At 36.7% G+C, this 25,604-nt stretch overlaps 2 protein-coding genes and 1 pseudogene across 6 annotated transcripts in view; 2 read left to right on the top strand and 1 right to left on the bottom strand.

Annotated features, from left to right (window-relative positions):
• KIF2A (kinesin family member 2A) overlaps positions 1 to 13,631 on the top strand; it is a 75,784-nt gene extending 62,153 nt beyond the window's left edge. For 2 of the 3 annotated variants that reach the window (XM_080803395.1, XM_080803397.1), the window contains exons 17-20: positions 1,613 to 1,763; positions 5,061 to 5,162; positions 7,856 to 7,991; positions 10,591 to 13,631. In XM_080803395.1, coding sequence (XP_080659521.1) covers positions 1,613 to 1,763; positions 5,061 to 5,162; positions 7,856 to 7,991; positions 10,591 to 10,676 — 475 coding nt within the window. In that variant the 3' untranslated portion in view covers positions 10,677 to 13,631. Of the gene's footprint in view, positions 1 to 1,612; positions 1,764 to 5,060; positions 5,163 to 7,855; positions 7,992 to 9,037; positions 9,118 to 10,590 lie in introns of all 3 variants that reach the window. The other variant, XM_080803396.1, reaches the window with a different exon arrangement.
• On the top strand, positions 4,462 to 4,866 carry LOC308342800 (large ribosomal subunit protein eL34-like; annotated as a pseudogene). The gene has a single exon. The product of its transcript is annotated as a large ribosomal subunit protein eL34-like (transcript).
• A 113-nt stretch (positions 13,632 to 13,744) lies between the features above and the next one.
• On the bottom strand, positions 13,745 to 23,740 carry DIMT1 (DIM1 rRNA methyltransferase and ribosome maturation factor). 2 transcript variants are annotated; one of them, XM_080803398.1, is made up of 12 exons: positions 23,519 to 23,740; positions 23,117 to 23,190; positions 21,862 to 21,948; positions 20,429 to 20,490; positions 20,246 to 20,339; positions 20,111 to 20,160; positions 18,922 to 19,045; positions 18,699 to 18,791; positions 17,815 to 17,879; positions 17,151 to 17,214; positions 15,759 to 15,865; positions 13,745 to 14,313 (listed from the first exon to the last, which is right to left on the bottom strand). In XM_080803398.1, the coding sequence occupies exons 1-12, from the start codon at positions 23,595 to 23,597 to the stop codon at positions 14,271 to 14,273; spliced, it is 942 nt and encodes a 313-aa protein (XP_080659524.1). In that variant the 5' UTR covers positions 23,598 to 23,740; the 3' UTR covers positions 13,745 to 14,270. The 2 variants fall into 2 exon arrangements, with proteins under 2 accessions (XP_080659524.1, XP_080659525.1); XM_080803399.1 differs by having other exon boundaries at positions 23,488 to 23,710.
• Positions 23,741 to 25,604: the final 1,864 nt, after the last annotated feature.

Below are 25,604 nucleotides of genomic sequence, written 5' to 3'. Positions count from 1 at the left end.
TGGTTATATATAAATATCGGAGATATTACCAAAAGCAACTTAAATTCCATTGCTAAAGAGGCTTTCCTTAACCAGGGTTCTTCATCTGAACCAAACACAGAAAACTATTTGAGGAACTGCTTTCTCATTTTGTACCAAGGATGGAACCATTCTAGACACATAGGAGAGAAGTTAATTCATTACAAATAGTGGATGCCGTAAGGACTTAATACTCTTGTATTCTCTTTTAAAAGTCTGCAAGAATATTGAAGGGTCATTGATGCTAATAAAATATTTGCAGTATTGACTGTACAAGGAAATTTGATTAATAGTCATGTAGTTAAAGAAGGGGCATTTAAAATTTAGGTGATGGTCTGTTTAAACTTTTAGGAGGGATCATGAGGAAAGGGGAAAGTATACCAGAAAGGAAGGACTGTGGACAAAGGTATCAATAGGACAGAAAAATTCAAAAACTTCTTAAAATTATTTTTAAAGTACTCTATATACAGTTAAGTCAAAACAATGTTGATATCTTTTTTTAAAAAACAAATTAAGCTGAATACAAAATAAAAACTTGAAATGTGCATTGCTGTCTTTACAAGAGCATTTTCTCTTAATTTGTTGCTGTTTTGGTGCTGCAGAGTAAAGGAGTTTGGAATTAGTCCATCAGACATTCCCTTCTCACAGGGTAGTGGCAGTCGCCCTGATCTCTCTCCTTCTTATGAGTATGACGACTTTTCTCCTTCGATTACCAGGTCTACTTCCTTCTATGCATAAGATGTTTATTTTCATAGTTTCTTTTGAATTGTGTTACATATGAATATTTCATTTATACTTTAGTTCTGAGCCATTTTATTTTTCATTTTCATTTCATTTGGCAGGTGATGATTGTACTGCATGATCTTCATTTTTGTGTACTTTACTAATTTATTTGCTTAAATGTTGATTTAGAATTCAGGCTTCCTGTTTCCCCTCATAATTTTAAGGATGATGTCATCTTTGCATATTTATGGTTGAAAGGTAAACTGTCTTGTTTAAAATGAGAAGTTTACCGTTACTCTGTATGTTCTTATAAATTTCCTTGTCTGCGAGGAAATGACAAAGATCCTTTGATTTAGAACATGTACCCTCCCACTATGTAAATTGAAGTATAATAGGTAAACAATTTTTAATTGATAGAACTTTATAACATAATCTTAAACATTAGAATTATGATTATTTCACACGTGCCTATTTTAATAGAGCATTATAACAACTAAAAATCTACAAAGTATATTAAGTTATCTGATTTGGCAATAATCTGTTTATTGATCTAAGTGCTCTTGTTAGCATTTTTCTGTTTATATAATTTAATTGCAAAAACAGTTTGTTTCTACTTTGAAATACTAAATCTACATACTTTGCTAATTGTCATTATGCACAATAATTATCTCTGAAATAATTGTAAAGTTACCTCACCAAATTCTGAAAGTTCATCAGCTGAATATCCCTCTAGTCTTTACACAGATTTCAGATAAACTTGATCTGGAAAGCTGACATCATCAGTCTTAATATGTTAATTGAATAGGATGGTAGTTTCTTGATCCTCTGCATGTGTCTTTATTAATTTTAGATGCCTCTTATGTATTAATAGGGTGAAAGAATTGACTGTGGATCCAACTGCTGCTGGTGATGTCCGTCCAATAATGCACCACCCACCAAATCAAATTGATGACTTAGAGGCACAGTGGGGTGTGGGGAGCTCCCCTCAGAGAGATGATCTGAAACTTCTTTGTGAACAAAACGTGAGTGACAATATAGTTCTAATGACCTGATTTTAGTTCATTTCATCAGTAGCAGAACTTAATGATTGAAAACTACCATCTGCATCAAGGGTCAGCCGACTACAGTCTATGGGCCAGCCATATGTTTTTATGCATAAAGTTTTACTGAATTATGACCATGCTTCATTTACAACTTGTCTGGCTGCTTTCTTGGACAAAAGCAATGACAAAAACTGTATGGCTCACAAGCCCAAAATAGGTACTGTCTGCCCCTTTAAAATGTTTGCTGACCCTGATCTAAACTTCTTTTTTTTTTTTTTTTTACCCCCCCCTCAGATTTTCTATCAGTATTAAACTTTGGTGGTATTGAAAGTAATATAGGGAAAAAACAACTTTAAGAATTATGCATACAGGGGCGCCTGGGTGGCTCAGTGGGTTAAAGCCTCTGCCTTCAGCTCGGGTCACAATCCCAGGGTCCTGGAATCGAGCCCCGCATCAGGCTCTCTGCTCAGTGGGGACCCTGCTTCCTCCTCTCTCTCTGCCTGCTTCTCTGCCTACTTGTGATCTCTGTCGAATAAATAAATAAAATCTTAAAAAAAAAAAAGAATTACGCATACAACATATCATACGTATAGGTTAAAAACAATTAACTTGGACTCATGCATATAAAAAGAATGCATGAACTCTATCAAAAATCAAACATGACAAAATGCTAACATTTGTTAAGTATGGTTGCACTCTGTATGTTTGAAATGGCTAGTGACATTTCATAATTTAACAATTTGATTCCCAGTTACTCAAAAAATAAGAAAAGATAATGTACCTGTTGTATAAGGACAAAGAGGTATAAAGAAGTAACAAAAAAAGCACAAACAGTACATGTTTTCACATGATTACTTTAACATATTTAGGGGATTCCTTTCTGTGAGATGTAAAAGATTATATAATTAACTTCCTTTTTAAAAATATAACCTACATAGTTTTATATATTCTTTTAAGAATCTTACAGTAGTATTTTCTCATGATAAAAGGTGGCATTTATTAGTTGCTTACTACATAACTTACATTAGCTAAGCATTTTACTTATTATCTTATGTAATCCTCACAACTCTATGTAGTAGACACCGTAATTATCTCTACTTTTTAACTGCTTTTCCAAAAGGTGAGGGAATGTGGGGTTCATGGCTTAAAATAAGAGTTCTAAACTTTGAACCATGGAAAATAAAAATCTGAAAATGAGATCCTGGCCTGAAAATGAGATTCCTATCTCCCGTCTCCAAAAGTTAGGTATAGTTGCTTTTTGTATTCTTGAAACAACCATGTACTGTACCTAGGTATGGTGCCTCTTAGGGATTTGGAAAATGAAAACAAGATGGGTCCTCTCTGTAGCAGATCTTTTCCACTTTATTTTTCTGTCTGCCTGGTTGGGTCTTTGTAGGACTTTAATTTGGAGAGGTTAGGTAGGACTGATCCAGAGGCTTGAAGTATAACATCATGAGTTCTTGCAGTCTTCTCCATATTTGAGAGTATGTGGCTTTCCTTGAAATTTTCTACCCCTTGGAACTATCTTGAGGTGGTTCAGCCTTAGCTTTTTAGTTGAATTTACTGATGCCTGTGTACTTTTTCTTACAGTTGTATTAAGGTCTTAACAAGGTAAATTAAAACGGGATAGGGTCTAAGACATGTCCTACAGATAAAACCAACATAAGTACACAAAGTAGAAGATAATAAAGAACATTAGCATTCCAGAAGTAGTTATATAGACAAAAAAAGTATTCTAAGTAGACTGCATGGAAGTGATAGGAACTTGCATAGTATCTTAATGCAAAAGAAAGAGGACATTCTGGACTTGACAGGGAGGTGGGCGGATATAATGAATAAAGTTGGTTGAGTGTGTTTATTGTATGATATATTGTATGCCTGCTTTTCTTAATAAAAACAGATATTTGTTTCCCAAAGAGAAGATAAAAAGTTCTTTGACCAACTTGATAATACATATATAAACTTTTACAGATAGTAACATACTGATTGAAGTCAATTGTCTTATACTATTTAACCAAAATTTGTACATACATTTAGAATTGTGTATCTTGTTTGAAAAACGTCACTTTTTTAACTCACATTTTATAAAACAATTTTAAGTAAACCTCATCACTAAAGCCACATTTTGAGGAAATAAATCATTATAGACATTGGGGTTGGGAAAGAAGCTCAAAAAAGAAAGCAAGGCCAGAGAAATTTTCACTTGATGTAGGACTAAGAATATGTTGTATTTATGTCTGTGGGGTTTTTATTGATGAGGTAAAGTCAGTTGTCGATTAAGATTTCTATAAAAACTAACATATTGTATGGTGTAATGCAGAAATTAAGATTTAGTAATACTGAGTTGAGACCTTCAGAACACTTAATTTGATAGTCACAGTCATAAAAGACATTATCTTGAAATCTCTTTTCTGGTGAAAAGATATTTAAGACATACAAATGGCTTAGATTGTTAGTGAAAATAAAACAATACTGAGGAAATATTTTAGTTTATAATAAATGTATTTTTGAAAAGTTGCATTATTTCAAAAGAGATTGCTTTTTTAGGGTAATTCTACAGTAAAACCTGGGCTAAGTGAAAACTACCCCTTACTGATAGGCTTAAATTTGGGCTGTCTTACTGAGTGTTACATCAGATACTTATGACCCATAAAAAGAAGTTGTGGCTCTTCCGGGGACGGCTTCCGTAGGCATTCAGAATGGTCCAGCGTTTGACCTACCGTCGTAGGCTGTCCTACAATACAGCCTCTAATAAAACTAGGCTGTCCCGAACCCCAGGTAATAGAATTGTTTACCTTTATACCAAGAAGGTTGGGAAAGCACCAAAATCTGCATGTGGCGTGTGCCCAGGCTGACTTCGAGGAGTTCGTGCTGTGAGACCTAGAGTGCTTATGAGGTTGTCTAAAACGAAAAAACATGTCAGCAGGGCCTACGGTGGTTCCATGTGTGCCAAGTGTGTTGTTCGTGACAGGATCAAGCGTGCTTTCCTTATCGAGGAGCAGAAAATCGTTGTGAAAGTGTTGAAGGCACAATCACAGAGTCAGAAAGCTAAATAAAAGAAATGAAGCTGTTTTGAGTAATAAAAAAATCAAAAGGCTTGAAAAAAAAAAAGAAGTTGTGGCTTTGCCTTTCATATTATATTTTAGTAGTGTTTATCTTGCAAACTTCCTCATTTTTTAAGTGACATTTTTATAAATGATATGGGGAAACTACTTTTATGTAACATTTAAAATGTAAACTTTATGTCCTAATTTTTTAAACTACGTTCATGTTAAGGAAGAAGAAGTTTCTCCCCAATTGTTTACTTTCCATGAAGCTGTCTCACAAATGGTAGAAATGGAAGAACAAGTTGTAGAAGATCACAGGGCAGTGTTCCAGGTAAAGTAAGACAGAACCTTTCATCAAATATTTCTGTAGGGAAATTAAGAACTTTCATAATACTTCGAATATTATCCTAATTTTAAAAATTTACTCTTGTGTGTATGTATATGTGTATTTGTAGGGTATAGAGTATTTGTATGGGATATTTTGGACAGAAAATGAATGGTGGTTACAGTGTTTCTTTTGTGCCATGGTGAAAAGACCTAGCTTATTTACTACTCTTCTCCTGCTCTGTTTGCTTTAGTTAGTTGTCCATTTTTAGAAAAGGGTTGAACTTCTGCCCTCCACCACCTCTTTCTCCATGTTAGGACAGTTTATTTGACATAACTAAGAAAAACTGCTAAGGGTTATCATAACAGTTGAGGAAGTATCTTTCTTTACAAAGGAGGAAAAGTGCTTTAGGAAAGGGAAGGTTACTTCAGTGGCAGATGTGTGAGGATCGTTAAATCCCTGCCTGTCCCAGTAACTGCTGACGTATTCATCCCATTGTCCATTCAGCCTATTAAAAGTACTGTGTGATTTACTGTATGATTTCCTTCTTCCCCCCATCTGCTCCCTTTTATAACAAGAAGATACCCTGGAGAATGATACTTATGAGGAAGTGAACATTTAGATATCATTATGGAGACTACAAATATGTTTTGAAAAAAAAAAAAAGTGTTTTGAGAAAAAGGTGAACAATAGATCAGTCTTTCTGTTGACCTGTGTCCCTTCTCTGATGTTTGAGAAATATTTATTTGTAAACAAATATTAACATGACTCAGCTGTAGGCCATTTAAACACCTGGATAAAAGGCTCAAAAATGGGGGCGCCTGGGTGGCTCAGTAGATTAAAGCCTTTGCCTTTGGCTCAGGTCATGATCCTGGGGTCCTGGGGTCCTAGGATCGAGCCTTGCATCGGGCTCTGCTCAGTGGGGAGCCTGCTTCTCTCTCTCTCTGCCTGCCTCTTTGGCTACTGTGATCTCTGTCAAGTAAATAAATAAAATCTTTTTTTTAAAAAAAAGGCTCAAAAGTATAACAGTTTATTTTATAAGTTGAGAATAGCATGTATCCTCATCAAAACTATTACAGTTCTGGGACGCCTGGGTGGCTCAGTTGGTTAAGCATCTGCCTTTGGCTCAGGTCATAATCTCAGGGTTCTGGGATCTAGTCCTGAGGCAGGCTCCTTGCTCAGTGGGGGGCCTCCTTCTTTGCTGCCTGCCACTCCCTTTAAAATCTTTTGTTAAAAGTCTTTGAAAAAAGACAGGGGGCTGCCTGGGTGGCTCAGTTGGTGAGGCAACTGCCTTCAGCTTGGGTCATGGTCCTGGGGTCCCAGGATCGACTCCTGCATTGGGCTCCCTGCTCGGCGGGGACTCTGCTCCCTCTGACCCTCTCCCCTTGCATGCTCGTGCTCTCTCGCTCGCTCTCTCTCAAATAAGTAAAATCTTAAAAAAAAATAAAAAAGAAAACAGTTTTAGTCAAACCCTTATTTTGGTAATCTATTTAGAGGCCTAGGTATTTAGATTAAATCAGGAAAGGACACTTGTAATTTAAGAAAATTGTCTCTGTGCTTTTGGAGCAAGGTGTCATATAAAAACTATCATTTCCGACTCTGCCATTTTATGATGAAATCTAGAAGGTCTTTGTTTCTTGCAGAAGTGATTAGTTTTCAGTTTCAATCCAGTATTCTTTTTACAATTCGGTTTATTGTTACTCTGTGCTGTGATCTGTCATTTCTCAAAATAGAGTGTTGTTTTAAAAGATTAAATGGATAGCTAAAGAAAAATGGGATGTGTATATGTGTTCTGTGTATGTGTTTTAATTGATACACATAGAGAGATGGATATATATATAGGTATAGGAAACTATATATATATGCATATATATATGTCATATAGTTTTCTAATAGATATCTAAAGCTAAGTTCCTAAAATTCAGCCTGATAATACGTATAGTCTAGTTATAATTAGCTATTAAATTGTACTGAAAGCTAGAAAGTGCCCATTTATATATCCAAAGCCTCTTTAACTCACTATGGTATGAACTTGTTCATGATTTGTATGATTCATGACTTTGCTAGGAAATGAAACATAAATTCCACATTATCTAAAATCACTTAAAAATGATTAGTTTCCTTTAAAGCATCTATGAATAGTAAGTAGCTACTATTTAGTGATTTGTTTGACTCTTCTAAAATTGACTATCGGTCTCTTATAGTCACAATAATTTTGAAGACCTAGTGTTTGGAATTTAGGGTTAACTCTTGACCCAACCACTATGAGGCCCCAAATGGATTTGTAAATTCTACATGGTTTGCAAGTTCTAGGCTACCATAGACCTCAATAAATTGTTCAGTAGTTTTATTATACCATTCTTCCCCAATTTTAGGGGTAGCTACTACAGTTTTGAGAATTATTGTGCTCACTGGTTGATATGTGTTGGATTCATTCCCTTCCCCAAACCCTTACCCAGGGTAAAGTAAAAGTAGAAAAATGAAGTTACCTTGCTTGGCTTATCGTGTTTGTGTTTGTGTTAGAATTTAAGGAAATATTTCTCAATTTTACTGTGTAAATAAAGATGTTTTATACTTATTAATATTTTAGAGAATACCATCTTAAGTATGCTTGAATATATTTAACATATGTGAAATTTGTAAATTGGTTTCTGTCTTACAGAGAGGCTTATTGGATTTTTGAATTTTTGTCCTTTTAGGAATCTATCCGATGGTTAGAAGATGAAAAGGCTCTTCTAGAGATGACTGAAGAAGTAGACTATGATGTAGATTCATATGCTACTCAACTTGAAGCTATTCTTGAGCAAAAAATAGACATTTTAACTGAGCTGCGTGGTAATTTCTTTTTCATTTTAGTGCTTGAAGTCTCCATCTTTGTATGTAAGTGGTGGCAGGATTTTCGTATTGCAAGAGGATATCTAAAATAAAAATTATGGGTACCATTTAATACATTTCCAGAGCTATAAAGACAGACTAGTCATTCTGTTTTTTTATAAAAAAGAAACATGGAGTATTCTTTCAAGTGCTTTTTAGTTATCTGGGCATTTGAAAAGATAAAAGCATCTTATGTTTAAAGAGGGAAAATGGATTTTAACAAATTTGTGAATTTTATACACTAATTCAGATTTTTAGTTTGATAGGTCAGTGCTTGTCAGAATTATTTTGCTTGGGTTGGGTCTATTCAGGACCATCCCTTCTGTAGCCTCCTATCTGCACCTCTTTTCTGTGCATCTGTGTCATGTCTCTCCTTTGAAGACTTAAAAAATCAAGGGGAAGGTTTCAAGACCTTGAACAACTCAAGACCTTTCAAAAATTATCCTTCCTACTTTGCGAATGTATGTGACTTACCTACATGCCATCTGTTCTTGGCTTTTTAATTAGCTTGTCTGTGTAGCTTCACATACACATTTATCGTATGTACTTGTTTCTGTGGCAAATTAGTTTTCTCCAGTTGTATGCGAATGGATATCTTTGTATGTGTACATGAAATGCAGTGTAAAACCAGAATCGAATTGCTGGTTCTTAACACCAGACTGGCTAATTTTTAACATAGGTCCCTTGTGAAATTGGGAATTTGAAATCATATTCTATGAAGAGCCAGCAGTGACCGTTTGCCCAATTCAGAATTGTTGGTGCAAATGTAGAGTTTCTAAAACTTACTTTCGTTTTTCATATTCTTCATATTCAAGCCTTGATTAAAGTGTTTTGATCATTTTTCTTATCAGAACTCACAAAGAGCTTTTCTGTATGCATTTTATATAGAACAGATCATAATGGATTATAATTTTTTTCTTTGTAATATCTGGCATTCAACTTAGTTGTATTAAGTGTATCCATAACTTTGAAGAAATTACTGTCTAGCTGTTGTATTTTTTTTTTAGGAAAAAATTTTTTTTTACCATCCAGAGATAATTTTGGTATTAACATAAGAAGTTTGAGAGCTTTTATCTTATATTAACAGGTATGAGATCCAGAGATCCTTAAATTCCTTTCTAAATTTCAGAATTTAATTTTTAAAATATCATTGTTCTTCGAAAGAGGGGAAAGAAATTGAGATTCCAACTGATATTCTCCTTTTTTTCCCAAAGGCCATAACCCTTGCACCATTAATTTTAAGTTGGATAATTGTTGAGGGTGCCATCCTGTGCATGGTACATTGCTTACCAGGATCCTTGGTCTCTGATGACTAGATGACAGTAGCCACTACCCCAGTTGTGACAGTCAAAAATGTCTAGTTATTATCAGATGCCGGGGGGGGGGGTAGTAGGGGAACATCACCCATGGTTAAGAACCACTGGTATAGAAAGAGATGAGATATTTCTCACCTTCATAGCTGACTTTTATTTGCCTCTTTCATTTATTTACCTAGTAATATTCTTATGGGACTCTGAATTAATACATAATAGTAGGAATTGTAAGACCAAGAAATAGATTATTCTATAATCCCTTCTCTATCCCCTTTTACAATCCCTGATAAGGACAAAATGACATTTGTTCTTAAAAATTCAAACATCTTTTGAAATTTCATAGCTAAAAAAGGTAAAATAGGCATTGGGAATAGAAATTTCTTAATATTGAGGGAAGAAATATCTACTTTATAGTTTAATAAGATTTGGAGGCACCTGGCTGGCTTGGTTGGTAGAGCATGTGACTTTTTTTTTTTTTAAATTTTTAGATTTTATTTATTTGTTTGACAGACAGAGATCACAAGTAGGCAGAAAGGCAGGCAGAGAGAGAGAGAGGGAAGCAGGCTCCCTGCTGAGCAGAGAGCCCGATATGGGGACCCTGGGATCGTGACCTGAGCTGAAGGCAGAGGCTTTAACCCACTGAGCCACCCAGGCGCCCTGACTCTTGATCTCAGGGACTCAATGTTTTTTTTTGACAGGACCGTACACATTTAACACACATATGTAGCCTGTCTGCACTCCAAAAGGAATTGAAATAAACCAAAATTCAACACTGTAAAGTGTGCTAAACAGAACAGAAACCCGTTGAAGATATAGAAGAAAGTTATATTCGGGCTCCTGGGTGGCTCACTTGGTTAAGTGTCTGGCGTCAGCTCATGATCTCAGGGTCCTGGGATGAGTTCCACATCAGGCTTCCTGCCCAGCAGGGAGTCTTCTACTCCCTCTGTTTCTTGCTCCCTCAGCCATTCCCCCTACTTGTGCTCTCTCACTCATGAGTGCTCTCTCTCTAAAATAGATAAATAAAATCTTTTTTAAAAAAGGTTATTTTCATGAATCTTTAAGTAATGAAACTTTTGTTATAATTGAGTATTATATTTAATTCTGAGTTTCGGACAACAGAGAACAAAAGGAAAAATCCTGCATTAATGTTATGAAGTAAGGCTGCCGACTTTATAGGACCAATGAAGTTGTATACTGTATTGCATGCAACGCACTACTCATTCTCTTGTTCTTTTCTTTTTTCCAAGATAAAGTGAAATCTTTTCGTGCAGCTCTGCAAGAAGAAGAACAGGCCAGCAAGCAAATCAACCCGAAGAGACCCCGTGCCCTTTAAATCAGCATTTGCTGCTAAAGGATCCCCAGAACCCACACTGCTGTAACATACAATGGTTCAGCTGTAAGGGCCATTTGAAAGTTTGAAATTTTAAGTGTCTGTGGAAAATGTCTTGTCCCTTCACCTGAATGACATTTCAATTTTGTGAAACACTCCTTTGTCTACAAAATGCTTCTAGTCCAGGAGGCACAACCAACATTTGGGAATAGTGAAGCATTTTGTTTCATTTACCCAAACAGTGATTTACTTTTGGAGATCCTTGCCAATTTTATTTTCTGTATGAAGTAAGGTTGTGGACTTGATACAGAGGTGAATAGTAGGGGGAAGCCACAGCATTTCCTTTTAACTTGGTTCAATTTTTGTAGCAAGACTGAGCAGTTTTAAATCCTTTGCGTGCATGCATACCTCATCAGTGATTGTACATACCTTGCCCCCTCCTAGAGACAGCTGTGCTCACCTCTTTCTGCTTTGTGCCTTGACTAAGGCTTTTGACCCTAAATTTCTGAAGCACAGCCAAGATAAATTACATTCCTTAATTGTCATTGTAAATTACCTTTATTGTGTGTACATTTTTACTGTATTTGAGACTTTTTTTGTGTGTGACTAGTTAATTTTGCAGGATGTGCCATATCATTGAATGGAACTCAAGTCTGTGACAGTGGACATAGCTGCTGGACCATTCCATCTTATATGTAAAGAAATCTGGAATTATGATTTAAAACCATATAATGTGGTTATAATTTTCTTAGCATTTTCTTTGTAAAGAACTAAGATATAAACTAGTTGGTGTATAATAAAAAGTAACAAAATTCTGAAAAGAGTTTTATCTTAGGGTAATACATATATATGCAGTGTGTGTTCCAGTGTGGTATTAACAGGACTAATAGTGCAATTTGATCCTTACCAATACCATTACTTAAGTTAAGAGTGTCCATTAGCACCCCAAAGTGTACCTTCTAAATGTACTGATAAAGGAAATTGGCTTCTGATGCATGAATATTTACATGTACACTGAAAGTAGTCCATAATAGAACTGTTAGTTTAAGCCAAGTGTAGACAGTACATAACTCCCATGAGAAGGAATTAAGATGAAAGAGAGTTGACTTTGCCTTAAAAGGCAGATCGAACCCAAGGCCATCCATTACCTAATGTGTACGTTTCATTCTTACTTGGTGAGAATCACCAAAGTCTCACCAATAAATTCGATTAGGGTATGCTGCTTTTTAAATGGTGGCACTTATTTTTACAGATTGCTACTCCAAGGAAGAAAACTGGCCACTTTTCATGTATATATTTTGTTAAAAGATTTATATATCTCTCTAGGAGTTCTCCCTTAGTTCCTAGGATAGAGTCCAGGAGTAGATTAATAACAAAAAAATCTCCCAAGGATGTCTTGTTTTGATTTACTCAAAGGAACTACTGCTCATTCATTTGAGGCAAAGGGAAGCTATGAATAGAGAGTTACATGAGCCAGATTCCCTACTTCATTGTTCATAGAACCCAGAGGGTAGTTGTGGGAAATCCTAACACCATGGTGAAATGCTCCTCTGTAAACTTGAAATCTAGAACAAACGTAGATTTTCACAATGTGCTTATTAATAAATATCTATGGAATGAGTTTTAGAGATAATTTACTTCAGTACAATCACCTTTGTTTTGGAAGGGACTCAGGTTTTCTTGCAGTTGTAAGATATGTTCTATTTGTGTTTATTTCAAAGAGAAGAGGAAGAATGGAGCAGATACTATTGACCTTGCAGAGGCTGCTTAGAAAGGTAGTTTTTGAGGCTAACCAACTTTCAGAGGGCAATAAAGAGATGTGAACTTGCTCACTTTAAAGCACAACAGATTATTCTTAATTTATTAAATAAGATGGGTACTATCTCTGGAAGATCTCCTTAATGTTCAAATATGCTGCCTTATACTATTACTGGCTTCATTCTAATCAGTAATCAAGGTCTATAGAAGATTAGTGCCAGGAAAGATTTTGGTGGTATAATCCAAACCTTCAGTTTTACAGATAGGGAAAACTGAAGGCCAGAAAAGGGACTAAAACTTAGTAGTTCACAGGGGAAGAGGAAATAGAGGGAAAGCTGAATTAATTCTTAAAATTTTCCTTTAAGGCTAGAGATGGTACAAATAAATTTTGCAAAGTAAGTAGTTTTGTGATATTAAAAAAAACTCAAGGTATATTTAATATTTATGTAGAAGTGGCTTGATGCAGCTATTAAAAGAATTTTTTGGATCTGGATTAAACATTCTTTCTTTCTCAGATTTCTTGAAAGCTGATATTCCTATTAATAAGTATTTTATTTATATAGGAGTGTTTTAGTATATCCCTTTGAAGCCAGAAAAAAAATCTGTTTAGGTAAACAACTTCCTTTCTAGGTTTACTCAGTGTACCTATGTTAAAATAATTTGGAAGCAGTCTTTCTATTAAGTTAGGCTTTTAAAAAGTCAGTTATCAATTAAGGTATTTTTATTAATTTCCTTATACAAATAAAATAATCAGGTACTATAGTTCTTTATCAAAAGACATTAACAACATAGTATTATATTTATAATGATTTAAACATAGTAGCTAATTAAGACTTGTTTAGGGCACCTATTTAAATTGTCAACTGGCCATTTTAAAAACCGCTTAAAACTAAGCATTAGTATATGAAAAAGACACTGGAACTTTTAGTTTTCCAGAAGTCACATGAATACCAAGAGCTTCTAGTTATGAGAAAATGGCCGGTTGTGATGTTTGTTTGTTTTACATAAGTTGAAGGGCAGAATTTGAACTTCAAAGCCAGTTTCGATTTATAAAACCCTTTGAAATTTTGTTAAACCTGTGGCTTTCCCCAAGAAAAAACATACTGTCTTGTAGTTCATTTTATTCTAGTTGAGCTTCCTTATTTCACAGTTGAGGAACCATGGGCCAGAAGTCACATGCCTGGCACCACCACATGGTGGCAGTAGCGGACTCACATTTACCCAGAACCTGATGGAGCCTATGAATGCTACAGGACAGCTTGAAGGCACAGGCAGTAAGTGAAAGAAGCTGCATAATATAAACAAAGAAGGAATGAGAGAAGCAAAATAAGAAAACAGTTGTTTTATTGTGCAGGTTAATAAAAAGAAATACTATGGGAAATATGTGACTGGGTTAAGCATATTTTAGTTGTTGGTTTTTTTTTGTTTTTTTTTTTTTACTATTTGAGGGACAAAGACCTAGAGAGGTCCTCATAGTAATATATAACATAGAAAATAGAACAGTAATATCTTTATACACTAATCTGTTAGAAATGGTAAGTTTTAAGTGTAAAGTTGTGCGTGCCTGCGGCTCTTGAAGATTATCATGCAAAGATTGGACCCTGCCCTACTTTAGATACTAAAAACACACCACAACCAAAAAAAACTTGGGTACTTAGAATTGACTGACTTACTACCACACAAATTCAGAGTAATAAATGGTGACAGTAGTAGGAAGTCAAAAATAGTTAAGCACATATGTTCCAGTGAAGAAAGGCATGGTTCATCTTTACAAATTGTTAAAAATACATAATTCCAGTTGCTTTTTCTTGAGTTTGGAAAACTCTGTTTTCCAGATTCCTAAGAAAAATGTATACCTTCTGCATTGAATCCATGTAGCAATCTGAAAAAAGAAACCAAAATGAAATGGTATTGAAAAGGTAATTTATTGCATATAACAATACATAGTTCCTATATCACGAATTCTAAAACAAACACATCAGCAAACCTCTGAAGCCCACCTCTTCCTAACACTAGTCATTACAGAAACTTTATTCTTCAATTAAATTTGCAAGGTATATATTGGTTAAAATCACATCATTCTTTGGCCTCTTTTGTCACAGCCTATGTGTCTTAAGTTATGGTAACGCTGACCAAATTATCTTAGATCTCCACTATCCAGACATAAGACCTCAGTGGCCCTTGTTCCGTTTCAACATGGTAAGAGAACAAGAGATAATCTTACATGTTCATTTTTCCTCTCTGGGCTCACTTACTGAGGTTCCAATTAAGTACTTAACACAGTGCTTTCTTTTCTCTCGATACCTTTGTACTTGCCGGATCCCGGTTAGCAAACTGCATATGCTTAATAACCTTGAAGAAATTTGGTGAGAATTAAGATAATTTTCAGGATGGCCATTGAAGGTGGATTAGAATGTTTGAAAAAGGAAGATCACTTATGAGTAATGTTCAACTCCAAGGATTAACCTCTGATGAAGACTCAGTAGTACTGCCTGCCAACATAAAATATAAACCCCATCTGTCTCATATGAAACTATGCTGCCAGCTTAGAAAAGTCAAGTCAGTTACTTTTATAACAATCTACCCTCATTTTTAATTCAGCTCCTAGAACATGGACATTCTAAACATGAATTGGCTAAACAGGCAAAAGCTGTTAAGTGATGGTTTATTAGGAAATCAAAGTGTTAATGCTTAAAAACAGTGAGCATAGGTAACTGAAGGCTTAATCTGCTTTCGTAAGACTAACTTAATTCAAGGAAAATACATTTTGGTCTGCACTACCCCATTAATTATGACACCCTTCTTTTATTTTAGGTATATAGAACTTGCCTCAGTCTACAAAACAAGTAACTATATTACTAAACCAGTTAGAACTGAAAATCAGGTATGATTATAATTGACATTATTTCATGTGTAGGATCTGTTTAACAATACCTCTTCCCAGTACAGAAAAAAAAATGAGATCCAATGACATGCATTATGCTTCTTCTACCTTAACAAGCTACTTTGAAGACACACTATTAAGACTAACTATGAATGGGAGTTTGGGGAGGAGGCTGAAGGGGAGGAGCACACATACCACAACACACATTGACACAGAGGCTATCTCCAGGCTCGGACTGTTCTTTATTACTGTTCTTAAAATGTTCATTCTGCTGCAGCTAACTAGCCTCCATCTTCTACACCAAATACTATTCCATGCCATGGAAGTGCTATGCAATAACTCCAGGTAGCACCTTATACCGCTTAAAAGCCTTTAAATCTCTAATCTGAAGGTGTCACAGTAAAGAAATGTAAACACTTAGGAGAAAAGGAAAATGTTATTACCTGATGAAGTCATCTATGTCCATGGAACGGGCCCGCTTGTCACTAAAACCTGTGCTGGTTAGGATTTGCTGTATTTTATCTGCTATGCTGAAATCTTCTGGTATTATCTATCAATATAAGATTCAGAATAAATGAACAACATATCTTTAATGAAGTCATGTTGGCTCTCTCTTTTTTTTTTTTAGTTCAGTAACTGATAAAATAGTCACCTTTGCTCACGATAGTTTGAACAGCCTATTTGTGCAGATTAGAATTGGACTTCTAATTATTAAGTAGTTAATTTTCAGCATATACCAAATACTCAGAAAACTCTGAATGAGTTAAACCTGTATACTGCCCTTTTTCTTAAAAATTCTGAAATAGTTAAGTTTCCGGAGGTAAGGTACTTCGTATCAAAAAATAATTAAAGCTGTAAACTGAATTTTACAGCAGCTGTTACTCCTTTAAAAATATCTCACATTTTCTTGGCACAAATTTAATTTTATCAGCCCATTTTTCTCAAAGAGATGACCTCCAACCCTGGGGAATATTAAATATTTTATACCTCACATCTTTCCTCCAAAAATTTTTCTTAATCCAGTTTAATATTTTCCTACCTAGGCAGATGTTTAATGACTTTGTCCATAAAAGAGAAAATGAAGGTAGCAATATGATATATTAAACTCATACAAAATCTGAGTCAAAAAATACAATGGATATTTGCTCTTACCTTTCTGCTCTGTTTAATGTGAAAGAACTAAAAAGTTATCAAACATCACAGTTTATATTTATGGCTATGTGTATGTGTGCTGACACATACAGAAAATTGGTTGAAGAAAATGTTGCACAGATAGTAGAGAGGCATGAGGCTTACAACCGTAAATCTGCTATTCAGCCTATACTTAATTCGAATTATTTCAATTTCTGGGTATTAAAAAAAGTTACCCAGAAAATGCAGACTTTAAATTGAATTGCTTCATGAGCAACAAACAAGGAATGGTCACAATTCAGGAGCACAGCAAATTGTACAGACTTTGAGCTAAGGGGAGGAGCACACATACCACAACACAGACTTTGAGCTAAGGGGAGGAGCTAAATACCTAAACTTCAGGAAAATTAAACATATCTAAAGCTTTGGGAAAATTATGACTCAACTGAATGGCTTTTTATGTCTAAAAACAACTAGTTAAGCTCAGGTGGAGTAATCACGGCCACTCATCTATTCCAGGAACACACAGCAGTATTGACCTATCAGTTCAAGTTAAGGTTGTGCTAGTTAATAGATTACTTTTAAAAATCCTATGGAATGTACCAAATTAAGAATCAAGTGATGATAGATGAAAAATAGGAAGTAGAGGGGCATTTTAAAACAACAATTCAGAACCAGAGACCACAGAAATATTTTTTGCTTACAATATTATGGACTGAACAGTGAATTCTGTAGTTTCTTTCCAGTAGCTGTTGCACTGCACTTGACCTATAACATAAAGAAGCGATACTGCTATTATTTTTCCAAAATTAGAGATTATACTTTCCTTTCAGTTTATGGTAAAGCTAAATGTATGTTCCATATAGTAAAATTAAGAGACTAAAAGGTGTTGAATATTTAAACCTGAGAAACAATTGCAAACTAGTTACATTTAAAAAGTAAAGTTCTAGTAAAAATCTCTTGAGATTCTTAAAGGAGTTCTAAACACTCCACAAAAACATCACCTTAAAAAGAAAAAAAGCGCATTAACAGCTTTCAGAACCTCTCTTTTGCCCTTGGGCTTCAAACTGCTACTTAAAAATGTTTCCAAGTTAATAAAATTGCATGAATTTTTCACAAGTGTGGAAAGGGCCCACCATCACTTTATTTTCCTCTTTTGCCAAAAAACCTGATCTAATTCCAAATTTCGGGAACTTTCTTTGTTAAATTTTCCTGCCCCTCAAAGTACAAGTTGGTGAAAAAGGAAAAGTGTGTCTGGACATGGGTAATCCTTATGCTTTAGGGTATCTGTTCAGGATAAGGACCAAACACTTAGCATAGTTCTATAGCACTGGTCCTTCATCTATCATAAATGAGTAAAATACTCACTTAAATGCAGCAGAAAGTGTCTTGTTTTTCCTAACAAAGGTGATCCTTACTAGGCCATCCCATTCCTGAAACAGAAGATGAATTATTTCTTAAAATATCAAACCTTGCCTCTGTCTGCTAGGTATTATATTGTCTTTTAATATATAAAACTGAAAGACCCTTCTGGAGTGATGAAAGTGTTCTGATCTTGATCTGTTTGACCCATGCAAAGATACATACTCGATTTTTGGCACTTTTGTCTACCTCACTGAAAATTTTATCCTCAATTTTATAAGTTAGGAAAAAAAATGTTCCACATCTGAACAAAGTACGTGACATTTATTTAAATCAAAGTACATTTTCAAAAAAACACTTCAAAACAGAGGTGATTTAGAATATAGCTTGTGCAACATACCTGACACACCCTATAGGAGTAATTAACAAACCACTCCATTACCAGGAGTTACTGACCACACAAGTAATCATGTGCAGTATGGTTTTACATCAAGTGATGCAACTTATTCACTTTTTAAATTGCAGAAACATAAATTATGACTGAAAACTGTTATTCATAATATTGCCCTAACAACAACTATTTTCATTTTAACTTGTTTTCTGAGTCTACTCAAATAGATACATGTTTTCTATAGCTGTACTTGTTAGCAAAATGCAAAGCCATTCTAAGTTGTACTTTCTGCATACATTTTCCATGCTTTTTTGTGCTCTTCACAACGATCTTACATCCAATTATTCCATCTGCTCCCAACCTAGGGATGTCATAATGGCATTTTCCTGTTTAGACATTTAGATTAACTCAGTGTTTTTCTGCTACTAGAGACACACGTCTTCCAGCTTGGTCTTTTTTCCTCCTTTACTAAACAAACGACCTAGTACTTTAACCTCACCTGAAAATTGATAGGTGGTGGTGGATTCTTAGGTTCTATTCTTACGACACTGGATTCTACCTTGGGAGGTGGCCTGAAGTTATTCTTTCCAACCTGTTAATCAGAAAATGAGTCCTCTAAAAAAGAATTTTAAATTAATACTCAAATATGCTTTCCTCACAGAAGGCACAATCAGATGCTCATGGATGAGGTAAGCCACATTATTTTACTAACAGTCACTTACTTTCATCAGATGGTCCACTCGTGCTAACAGCTGTGTATTGATTGAGAGTCTGCAGTATAATTTATCTCCAGGCTTTGCAACTAGTCGGAGAGCAAATTCTCTTTGAAACATAAGTATAGCACATCTGAAGACATAGTAGGAAGGAATAAGGAAAATGGTTACTTTTAACTATAAAGGTATTTCAACATCAGTTTTCTTAGGTAGGAAATAGAGCAAAGCAGTATCTGGTTAATGAGAAGTTGTTTAGCTGATTAGAAGGCAGAAAACTTTCAGCTTTAGATTTATTACCATAAAATGAGCCAGTTGGCTTTTCATTTTATAATGGCAGCACCACTAATTTACAGATATAAACCCTCCGTGTTTAGATGAGAAAGTATTTCCGATAAGCACTAGTTCATTAACCCTTCGAGGAAAAAAAAAAACTCAAACCAAATTGGCTTGGCAGCCCAATGGTATTTATGGGGAAGGAAACACCCTTATGGAAGAGCTGAGGAGGAGAGGCAGGTTGTGACACTGGTGTCCTGACTTCCGAGGCTAAGGAGCGTGGATGTCAGAAAGCAATGCAGAGGCTTTTTGGAGGCTCCTGCATAGGAGAAGAGCATCTTCAAAGCTGGGTTTTGAGTTTGAAACTTTTTTGACAATGAGCCATACTGAGAAAAATATTTAACACTGCAACCTATGCCACAAATATGTGTATATATATGTGTTGATGTAACTCGAGCAAAAGTTTCACAAAACTGTAAGTACCTGGCCACATGCAATGAATGTCTTCTGATATACTCTCTTCCATGTCATTAAAAAAAAATGATGGTCATGACTCAATAAACTTATAAGCAGTGAGAGATTTCTGAATTGCAGTGTGAAAACCCCTGTTATATAATGTGCTAGTGACTAATCAGGAGGCCACTGCAACTGTTGAGATTCAGGGTAATAAGGAGTCTAACCCAGACTAATGGCAAGAGTATGAGAAAACAGGGAAAGGCCATTTGGTCTCAGAGGCAGTCCTTACACTGCACATCCCCACTGGAACTCCGTCAACTGAATTAAAAAAGATAGAAAGACCTCCACAGAAATAGATATTTTCTACAAAACATTCCCCAACAGTTTTTTAATTGAATTAACTTCCATCTTTGGCTCTCTGTGTTTATGGCCTAAGATTTGGCAGTAACTTTGGTCTTTTGTCACAAACCTGAAAAAAGGTCGGTGTAGCAACAGCTTGAAGACAAAAGGGGAAGAGATCTGTAAGAGAATTAACTAGTTATTTCTGGGGAAGACACACCATAGAAACATTCTGTATAATGTTCCCAACAATATGGAAACATACCTGATATGGCAAATTTGCCACACAAGCATCAAAGAATGGCAGATCTGTTTTCAACACATCACCTACCAGTACTTGAAGTTTGCTGGCCAGAGGCCTAATGAAAAGAAAAATAGCAATTAAAAAACAGTACTGTTTCATGAGATTGAAATGCACTTTAATTCTGTCATGCATACTCATACTCACGTGCCCTGAACTCTTTTGTGAAGTTCCGCTACTAGCCTTGGGTCAAGTTCACAGGCAACTACCTACATTAAAAAAAAAAAAAAAAAGTATTTGGGGGTTAATTATAGAGTATGAATCTTGTTATCTCAGTCCTAACTCTTACATGATCAACATGAATCAAACTTTTTCCCACAATATTACCTTCAATTTTCCTTCAATTCTCTGCCATTTCAAACAACAAAGAACAGCGTTCAGAAAAGCAGACTGTGCTCTCTGGCCCCTGTTCAATGGCTCCCACTCTTACTGGGCAGTTCCTCCTTGTGTCCCTTGAGGCCTTTGATGGTAACTGTTTCCTGCTGTTGCTAGCCCACGGGTATTCCAGTAATGCCGACTGGTTCCCTTAACCCCATTCCTACATCTTGGATCCATTTAATTGGAAACTGGGTCAGCCATGACACACAGAAGCTACCAGCAGCAGCCAGGTGGCATCCTAATCTCATGATGCAGTTCTTCAGATCTCCTCCTCTAGGTTCCAATACTCCAGCCTCCTTACTTTGTTCCCCTGAGCCTAGAGGTGGTAGTTCCTCTTTGTAATTATTATTTTTGGGTTACTTCAGTGTTCCCATTTTCTTTTTATTTATTTATTGATTTATTTTAAAAAGATTTTATTTATTTATTTGACACAGAGAGAGAGAGAGAGAGATCACAGGCAGGCAGAGAGGCAGGCAGTGGGGGGTGGGGGGAGGAAAGCAGGCTCCCCACCGAGCAGAGAGCCCAATGTGGGGCTTGATCCCAGGACCTTGAGATCGTGACCTGAGCCAAAGGCAGAGGCTTAACCCACTGAGCCAACCCAGGTGCCCCAGTGTGTTCCCATTTTCTTTCAGTCATCTAACAACCATGTCAACAACTCCCTATATTAAATACCCTGTATTGAAAAACTGAATGTGTTTTCTGTTTTGCTGATTAATACATCCCATATTCTCTTTATTCTAATCCATTTTTTGAAATCAAGATATAATTCACATTATAATATTATATTAATTTCAGGTGTATAACAATATGTTTATATACTTCAAAATATGCATATATTGTATAAAAGTATAGTTAGCATCCATTGCCACACATAGTTATATATAAAAATTTTTTTGTCTTGTGATGAGAACTTTTAAGATCTACTCTCTTAGCAGCTTTAAAATATACATACAATATATATTGCTAACTATAGCAACCATGCTGTAAATTCCATTCCTAGGACTTAGATTATAGCTGGAAGTTTGTAGGTTTTACCACTTTTATCCATTTTGCCCGTATTTGTTAAGATAAAGCCATGAGCAAAGTATCAAGGGTTGCTGTTAAATTAACAGTGATTAATTAAAATAGATTTCTGTTTGTAAACCAGGTGAGCCTACTCACATATACATTTCTGATACCAATACAAATAATTCCCTTTTTACCTTTTTTGCCTTTTCCAGCAACTTTACAGTCATATTGCCAGTTCCAGGTCCAACTTCCAGCACCACGTCAGTTGGTCTTAAGGCAGCCTGCAAGGAAGCACAGCTACTTTAGCTTTACTGGCACATCCAAACACATCATTTATTTTACACCTGAGTGTCTTTGCTCAAAAGCACGTGGTTAAGAGATTATTCTGACTCCACTTCCATGAGATTCCTTCAGATCTATGTGCTTGACAAAATTTTCTCATTAACATTAGGTAAAAGTGGAAATCTGTCACCTCTCCTAAACTGGGGCAACGGTTAGGAGTCAGAAAATTTTAGGACTCAGAAAAGCAGGAACTTTCTGGGAACGACTTTCTGTTTTCCACCTCAACGGCTTTCTGTTTTCTACCTCCAACAGCATCTTTTAGCCAACTCTTATTATCAGTAAGTTTAAACAAGAAAGGACTGTATATGATGACCTTGCCTGAGAATCACAGCATGTTGCACTGGGATTTCTCAATTTTCAACCCATGTATGGTTTCAGGGATAGGAATACCTAGAAATTGTACACAGCCCCAGATGTTTGTATGCACAAAGCTGCAGTGTGCTGGGTACATAGCTTTCATCAGCTGCTCAAAGGAAATCCATGAGCCAAAAAGGTTAAAAAAAAATCAGGCCCTCATTTGGCAAACAACACTAGGTCAAGATGGGAGCCTCTAAATATGTAATGTTCTCTCTAGAGCTCCAGGATGCCTCCTCTGTAACTGTGAAAGTAATCTGTATCACATATATTTCATGTTCCAGCACTCTGATCATGCAGAACAGTAAGAGAACATCCACATTACCCACACAAGAAGAATACTCCAAAGGGTTTATATGAGGCACTGGATTGTTAACATTTAAGTTTCTCTGTGGAAAATACTTAAGCTGTCATTATGACATCTTTTTAGGCTCTGGAGTAAATAAAAACTAACAGTGATAGATAGTGTCTAGGAAAAGTGGTTAGAAATAGAATAACAATAATCTGGAACTGAACACGTACAAATGTCCAGCTATGAAGTAAGTAATCTACAGAAAGAATTTCGAGCCAGGAGACACCCAGACCACAGAATAAAGCAAATCATGCCAAAGACAGCCTATGAATCCCAGACAATTCTTCAATTCATTCTACAAATATTTATAATCTATTTTGTAACAGACATCCTCCGTGCGTTGAAGTATTCCTAAGAATAAAATCAATAACAATTCTCTCCTTTTCCTCTTCCACACCAACCTTATCGATAATGCTGTTAACAATGAGAGGGTTTTTCAAAATATGCTGTCCAATCCCCGTGTTGAACATGAGTCCTGGAAGAAAATACGAAAGAGCCTTAACTTCCAAAGGAAAAGCAGACATTAGACCGTCCCAAAGGAGAAAGCAGGGTGGCTGGGGGAACTTTTCTGCGTCAACGAGAGCCATCATCGAACGTCACGCTCGGAGACGAGGTGACCCAGTGCTTTAAGTCCACCCCTTCTACAGGAAAGGAAGGCAGATGCGGCCCAAAGCCTCGCCGGCGATCCAGGAGCGCCGCCGCCACCGGCCTTACAGTCCTGGGCCCAGATCAGCGTCCGTGTCCCCGACTGGGTCCTGCGGGATGATCACACCTGAACACAGCCCCTTCCCGGCTGTCCCCACCTCCGCCGCTCTTCAGCTCCCGGCTCTGTTTGAGCCGCTCGCGCCGGCGACCACTCGTCCCCGACTTGATCTTCGGCATCGCCACGGGCGCAGACCCACAGGCCTTGGAGATCAGCGTGGACCAAAGTCGGCTACCAAACACCAACACGTGGGAACTCCCACCCCGACACTGCCTGCACCACGCTCCGTCACGTGGGGGAGGGGCGAGGGCCCAGCCCCAGTTCGCCCGGCGCTCCGCCCCCAGGAAGGGGACAGACGTTGGAGCCCCGTGGCCGCCGGGAATTGCAGTCATGAGGAGCAGCCTTAAACTGAACAGACTACACATCCCAGAAGACACCGCGCCGCCTATCCTGGCTGTTTGGATTGGCTAGTTTAGAAGCAGAGCGGGCCTTCTCTTTCCTGTCAGCGCGGAGTGGGTCCGGTAATTTTTGGGGTGGTGCTCTCAAAGATGTGGAGGCGGTTTAAATTATATAATGCCGTTAGGAGTGTGGATGTTTCCTCAAGCCAGGTGCTAAGACCGGTGGAATCCAGAGAAGGTTTCTTTCTGTCCTGTGCCTCGCTCCTGTTTTCCAGCAAACTCCGGGGTGGGAAACCAGGATCTTGGGATAAGGAGCTTGCTCCTTTGGGCAAATGAGTTCGCTGCTTGGGTTGTGGAGAGAACCTCTGGGAATGCAACAGATATTACTTCCATTAGGGCTACTAGCTGTTTTGCTTCCTTTTGTGCCATTGATTCATTCCCAAAACGTTTATCGAGCTCCAGCCGCGATTAAACATTACTGGGTGCTGGAGATTCAAAGTTAAATAAGAAACTGCTCTTCCCAGAGTCAATTCTATTGAAAGAGAGAGGCAGAAAGTCCGAAACGCAGTAAATGTGGATATAAGTTTTTGTATTGGGTGTATCCCGTTGTTAGCTCCATGAGTATGAGGTCCACGTCTGTTTTGCCTGCCAATGTAACGCTTCTCAGTTTTTAATTTTTCAGTGTGTGCTGTATTTTCTTGAAAAAAGATGCTCCTGTTTGCATTACCAAAACTGCCTCTTCCTCGCGCAAATAATATGTGTGCATCCCCAACCCTTGGTCTTTCTTTGCTGTAATTCGAACTCAGGAAAAATCTCATAATCTTAGAAGCATCTTTAACTACTTATTTCATTCCATTAATCATTAATTTATTACACAATTCTGGAGATCCTACGTGTTCCAGGTACTGTATCAAATATTAGGAATAAGAAGGTGAACATGACACCACCACTGCTTTTAAGGAACTTTCAAGAGAGGGAAACATGCAAGTTATTATGATAATAACTTCCTTAGCTGTTCAGTTACACACCAGGTACTTTGGGTACATTATTTCATTTAATCTTTTCAAACAGTTGTCTGAGATAGGTCTTATCATTATATCCATTTTACAGATGAGGTGGGTGAAGGATAAAAATGTTTACTATTTTGCTCAAGATCACACAGTAAATGATAGCTGCATCTTGAACCTAGGTCTGTATTCCAAAGATCGTGGGTTTTAAGAAAAAAGTATGATGATTAGTGCAGTGGGAACATTTTCAAAATACAATATTTGAGTGGAGTCTTTAAGGGATAAACAAAAATTGGCCAGAGGAAACTTGGAAATTCAGAGGAAACCGTAGTTACAAAGACAAGATATAAAGAGGTTTAAGGGAGAAAAAGAAACTTGGTATAGCTCAGGAATAAATAGGAGAGGTAAATAGGGCCTTACTATGAAGGGCCTAAGATGTTATGCCAAGGAGCAATAATGGTCACTGAGGAACCAGAATAACCATTTTGCATTTTCTTTTCCTCTCCAGGCTGTGAGAATTGCCAGAGATCACACAGTGGTGTAGATAGGAAACATTCATGGGCTCCACTTTAGCTCTTACTCTCTTAGCTCTAGCACTCTTCTTGAATTTTCGCCAATCTTTCCCATTTTCCATAAAAGATCTTCAGACCTGCTGAATTATTCTCAGGCTCGTTTCCACTACCACCTCCCCAGTTCCCTCTCAGCAGAAGACCTTGCCTTTTACTTCACAAGAGAAGTGCAAGATCACCTCAAGGTCGTGCTCATCTTCCTGGGTTATTGT

Source organism: Martes martes (genome assembly GCF_963455335.1).
Source record: "Martes martes genome assembly, chromosome: 5".
Classification (NCBI taxonomy): Eukaryota; Metazoa; Chordata; class Mammalia; order Carnivora; family Mustelidae; genus Martes; species Martes martes.
Note: the sequence above shows the minus strand (reverse complement) of the source record. Positions and strands in the feature narration are given on the sequence as shown.